At 36.3% G+C, this 6,102-nt stretch overlaps 1 protein-coding gene across 8 annotated transcripts in view; it reads left to right on the top strand.

The window, feature by feature from the left end:
• The window catches only part of Lnpk (lunapark, ER junction formation factor), an 80,148-nt gene that overhangs the window by 9,551 nt on the left and 64,495 nt on the right, over positions 1-6,102 (top strand). For all 8 annotated transcript variants that reach the window (XM_031370648.1, XM_031370650.1, XM_031370653.1 and 5 more), the window contains exon 4: positions 860-1,047. In XM_031370648.1, the coding sequence (XP_031226508.1) occupies positions 860-1,047 (188 nt within the window). The remainder of the gene's footprint in view (positions 1-859; positions 1,048-6,102) is intronic.

Below are 6,102 nucleotides of genomic sequence, written 5' to 3'. Positions count from 1 at the left end.
AAGAAATCTGAAGTCTTTTAGTGACTTAAGAAGCCTGTATCAAGTAGTAAGATAACCGGTTGGAATGCAGTTAGAGCTAGCATGGTGTAAATCAATGTAACCGATAGCTTAATAAAGATTGCCGGCTACTATGCAACAATTCTATAGCTTTAACATTTTTTCTTATTTATAATGTTTTTCCTCAGGATATTGGAGTAGTGAATAGATGATAAAATGATGAAGTTTCAATCACTGTTTTGATTCTTTTTTCTTTTTTTAGATAGTCTCACTATATTCTTTCTTCTGGCCTAGAACCCCTCAGACTTGGAGAAATCTGCCACCATACTCGGCCCTACTGTTCTTCTTCTTTTTTAAAGGCCATATGTGGAGAATTATTATTTTCTTGACTCCATAAATATTTGCTGGTATCAATTTAATTTCTCCAGTCTTTGCCAATCTGAAAGGTTAAAAAGTAGTATTTAGGGCTGGGGATATGGCTCAGCTGTTAAGAGCACTGACTGCTCTTCCAGAGGTCCTGAGTTCAATTCCCAGCAACCACATGGTGGCTCACAACCATCTGTAATGGGATCTGATGCCCTTTTCTGGTGTGTCTGAAGACAGTGACAGTGTACTCACATATATAAAAAATAAATCTTTAAAAAATAGTATTTAATATTTCAGTTTGAAAAGTAATTGTAGACTTAGTTTTTAACTTCATTTTTAGTTTACTGTTCCATATGTTTGCTTTAAAATGTTAGAGCATCGTATTACATTGAATTTTAGGAATCTTACTACACTCTTTCTGTCATGTTAATTCTTTCAATTTTAATTTTTAAATAATTATGAGATTTCACAATATGGGATATTTTTCTCTTAACAGGAAATTCAAGCACTGGAAGAATTTAGAGAAAAAAATCAAAGATTGCAAAAATTATGGGTTGGAAGATTAATTATCTATTCTTCAATTCTTTATCTGTTTACATGTTTAATTGTGTACTTGTGGTATCTTCCTGATGAATTTACAGCAAGACTTGTCATGACACTCCCATTTTTTGCTTTTCCTTTGATGTAAGTATTCTTTTTGTTGATCTTTTTCTTTTCTGATAAGTTTTTAGATAATTTTAATTTTTTATTATAAAATATTAATGTCTCAGTTTGAATAAATTTGGGTTAGTTTTGTAGTTTGATAATTATTATTTTTTTAAATTGTAGGATAATTTCTACTTTATAACTTAAAGGTATAACTGAGGGATATTACCATTGTTACTGGTACTGTATAATTTTCTGATAGATGGCCCTGATTTCTGTAGGGATTGGGCATGGAGTAGGGGGAGGTACTGAGTGGCAAAGGTTTGTAAAACTGAAATAATAAGTGTCCAAATAACTCTAAAGATGTATCTTTCACCCTAACTCCTCTCTGTAATTATTGTTATAATCAATAATCTCGTCCTCAAGTACTTCGTAATCTAGTATTTTATAGGAGGTATATCTCAAATGAAAATTTTGGGGAACATTTTTTTTTTCATTTAATTAGCAAACATTTATGTGGATAACAATCGTGTAGACATTGAGTTATAATTGTGTATGGTGAACAAAACTGAAAAAACATTGACTACAGATCTTAGGCTATATATATCAAGTAATGAATATGCTTAATGCAATCACAGAAATACAAAATGCGATGAGAACAGGGGCCCCAACTCAGGCTTAGTGTTGGGGTTTAGAAAGAGTCTTGGTTGTAAGTTTTCAATTGGTCTCAAGTTAAGCAGCTTAAAGCAACACTCATTCATTATATCAGAGCTCTGAAGTTTGAAATTCAGGCAGCTTAACTGGGACTTTGCTTAGAATCTAACAGGCTGGAGTCTCCAGGGATGAAACAGTGGCCTATTTAGAATCTCTGGGAGGTCCGGGCAGTGGTGGTGCACGCCTTTAATTCCAGCACTTGGGACTGGGAGGCAGAGGCAGGTGGATTTCTGAGTTCGAGGCCAGCCTAGTCTACAGAGTGAGTTTCAGGACAGCCAGGGCTACACAGAGAAACCCTGTCTCGAAAAACAAAAACAAAACAAAACAAACAAACAAAAAATACAAGCTTAGAATCTCTGGAAGGAACTATAGACCTAGGCTGTTGGTCAACTTCTGATTCTCTGATTTACCTGGGTAATCTATGATAATCTCCCATCTTAAAATCAATAACTTAATTATAGCTACACAGTCCTTCACAGCAGTTGTCTAGATTACTGTGTGATTGATTATATAACCAAAGGCTGCACTGAGAAGAAGGATATCAATAGAATTGTTTACTAAAGACTTCTGAAGAATTGATGTCTGAATTTGAGACTTTGAATGGATTATGTATGAAGTGGTATGACATGACGGCAAGAACAGTGGTAGCTGTGGCTGTAGGAGCGTTGCGTTTGCAGTTGGGATTCAGAGTAAGGTGAATACTGTTGCTACACTTGTGTTTACCTTTTCATTAAGTCTGGGACCCAGCCTAGAGTATGGGTCTGTCCACATTTAGTTAAGCCTCTTATACATGTCCAGATGTCTGTCTTCTAAGTGATTCTGAATCTAGACAAATTGACAAGATTAACCATTGCGTTATTATAGCCACTGAGAGTGTAGCTTCTAATAAATTAGAAGGAAGTAAGAGTGGATCTGGAGTAGGAAGCTGGGAGGATATTGTAGTTGATAAGGGAAATGATGAATGCTCTGTATTTGGTGGGTGGGAGAGGAGCAGATGGATTGAGTGAAATTGATGGATTGGAGATTTAGGAAGTAGAATTGAGAGACTTGGTAATTGGATGTGGGGTGAAGAGGAGGAATCACTTCAAGGGTAAAATTCAGGTTTACAATTTGGGATATTTGGTTGAGGGCACTATCATTCATCAGCATAGTGAGTAACAGGAGCAGGAGGAGGTTTGGTGAACCACTGTATTTTCCTATTGGAGCTGTCAAATGAATGGCTAAGTATGAGTATGAGGTTTAGAGAAAGTTCAATAGAAGATAAAAATTTAGGATTTTGTAGCTTTTAAATGTTAGCTGAAGCCAGGCCTGTAATCCTAGCTACTTGGAAAACTGAGATAGAAGGATCACAAGATTTAAGACCTGCCTGGACTATAGGGGAGTTGATTCAGGCTATGCAATCTACTGAGCACCTGTCTCAAAAATAGTAAATACAAAAGGCATAGGGGCTATAGCATATTAGTAGAACATTTGCTAGTATATGTGAAGCTCTGGTTTTGGCTCTTACCACCACACACAAGGTTAGCAAAGCCATCGTCTCTTTATGAAGTATTAGGCATCTGCAATGTGTTAAGTAGTGGTCCAGACCATAGTGATGTGAAAAGTAGTGGTAAGATTCTGCTCCGTGTAACTTGAATTCCTCTGCGATTGGGTAGATAAAAAACAAGATAAGTTAACAAAGACATACAGTTAATTTGGAGAGAAATATGTGCAATGAAGGAAATCAGGTGATGTGATTGGAAACAGGCTTCTTTACTAGGGTCCTGGGAGGCCTCTTTTTAGGAAGTGGTATTTGAGTTCTGCATTAAGTGTGAAGAACATGTATGGAAAAAGTTGAAGTTTATGAAGACTATGTGGAGCATATAGTGGCACATATACCTACAAAGTTCCATATAAAGGGTTATTTAAAAAGTATTAGTGGTAATTCTAATGGTATGATTTTAAGTAGTTCTTTTATTCTATATGTTTTCTGGTAGTGTTTGCATTTTTTTTCATCAGTGTATACTTTACATTGTTAAAAACAAGGTCTAAGAGTTGAAGGATTATGCTTCTAAAACTAGAAAATAGAAAGTGTGTAGACTGAGAACTTGAGTATATAGCTTATTTGAGGGGCAAAGATGACAGGCATATTTGTAATGTGTGATGGAGAGATCAATGCTGTGAAGTGAGCTTATGGAAAATCAAAGTTTGGGAGTATCAGTTTCACAGTAGGTAAAATGGGAATCCTCTATAGTGGAAGAATAACAGGATAGAAATTACATAAAGAAGGTCACATATGCTGTTTTATGGAGACAAAAGTAAAATACCTAGGAAACTGTTATATAAGGTCTTTTGTTTTATTTCATTTTTTGAGAATGGGTTTCACTGTGTGGCAGAGGTTGACCTGAGTCTCACTGCGTACACCAGACTGATCTTAACTACAGAGATCTGCTTGTTTCTGCTTCCTGATTGCTAGGATTAAAGGCTTGTACCACCATGCTTGGTTTAATAAATTTAATTTAAAGATAAAGGTAAATTGGACTGCCCAGTAACCCCAGATGTTTATAGATAATTTAGAAATAATTTTGAAAGTTAAACCTGATAGGATATGACAGGAAGAAATGAGATATAGAAAAAATATCAAGAGTGCTAGGTCAGGTTTTGGTTTAATCTTTAGGGCAGGACATATTTCCAAATTTGAACTCCCAAACTCATAACATAATCAGCTTGGCATGTGTAGAGTGAACTCATTTCTGTATGCTCAGTTATGAGACCTGAGGTTGAACTCATGTCTAACATTGCAGTTAGTTTTCTGGTTGCTGGCCTTGAGCCTCCTCATATGCTAGGCAAGAGCTCCTCTGCCTCCGATTGTGCTGCCAGCCTCTTTCTTAACCTTTTTATTTCCCTTTTTTTAAAAAAAATCTTTTGGATTTTTTTTTAAAATTTCAAAGTAGAAATGATTTTATAATGCTGAACTCTTTTACATTGCTTCCTTTCTATTTTTTCATAAAATGCAGGGAGAAAATAAGATTAAAAGTATGAGATATGTCATTAATTTAAATATTTTAATTAAAGTAGGAAAAATACGATAACTTGACAATTAGTTTGGCATAGTAGGCTGATTTTCTGATTTTAAAAGGTAATTTATAAATGTCTGATTAGAACTCTGCTAATTCTAGTTGTTGCCCCAAATTGTGCTTTGCTGGATCTGTTACTAAGTCATAAGAATTACTTTTGAGACAAATCACTTATTATTTGTGATACTGGGGAACTGGGGATAGAATCAGCGTGTGACATGTAGTAAACATTTTCTACTGAGCTGTTCTCTTAGCCTGAATCTTTTTTTTTTTTTTTTTTTTTTTTTTTTTTTTTTTTTGTTTTTTTGTGACAGGGTTTCTCTGTATAGCCCTGGCTGTCCTGGAACTCACTTTGTAGACTAGGCTGGCCTCGAACTCAGAAATCCACCTGCCTCTGCCTCCCAAGTGTTGGGATTAAAGGCGTATGCCATCACTACCTGGCCTGAATCATTTTTAAAGTTAGAAAAACTTTATTATGTATTCAACTGTACATAAGTATCAATGTGACATAGCCTAGTGTCATCTGAGAAGTCTCACTTGAAGGATTGTCTAGATCGTTTGGCCTGTGGGTTACCCTCTGAGGGATTATTTTGATTGCTAATTGATTAAAAGGGCCCAGCCCACTGTTGGGGTGTATTAGGCAGGTGGTTCTGGACTGTATAAGAAGGCTGCTAAGTGTTAGTCTAGGAGCAAGCCAGTAAACAGTTCCTCCATGGTTTTCTACTGTTTGAGTTCCTGTCTTCACTTTCCTCAATGATGGATTCTGATATGTTAGGGGTAAACTAAAGTAAAGCAGTCCTGTTTTTAGTTCTTTTTGGTTAGTGTTTTATGTTAGGAGAAAACTAGGTAAAGCAGTCCTGTTTTTAGTTCTTTTTGGTTAGTGTTTTATCAGCTGTACAAAGGAAACTAGAAAAGTCACATTTGTGTGTGTGTATTTTAGGTCAAATGACTTCTTATGGGTGGTTGTTCTTCTACCGTGTGGGTCCTGGGGATTGAATTTGTGCTATCATGATCTATGGTAAGAGCCTTGGCCCAATGAGTCATCTTCCCTGCCCGTGAAGCATTTGAGAGTGTGTATATGTGGTGACTTAACCCAGTGCCTATGCGTGCTAGACAAGTACTCTTCCCATTAGTCATCACACCTCCAGCCTATTGAATCATTTATATTTATAAGCAGTCTTACGTATTCTTAGTCTCTTTTTTCCTACCACCTTCTTGCCTTCCTGTCACAGACCGGGATTTCTCGTGGGGGTCTCTTATTCTGCAGGACGAGGGATTCTGGCCAGGTGGGCACGGGATTCGGCTTTGACAAACAGACTACACA

The sequence above is a fragment of the Mastomys coucha genome, unplaced genomic scaffold, assembly GCF_008632895.1.
Source record: "Mastomys coucha isolate ucsf_1 unplaced genomic scaffold, UCSF_Mcou_1 pScaffold15, whole genome shotgun sequence".
In the NCBI taxonomy this organism is placed as follows: Eukaryota; Metazoa; Chordata; class Mammalia; order Rodentia; family Muridae; genus Mastomys; species Mastomys coucha.
This window is presented reverse-complemented; position numbering and strand designations above follow the sequence as displayed.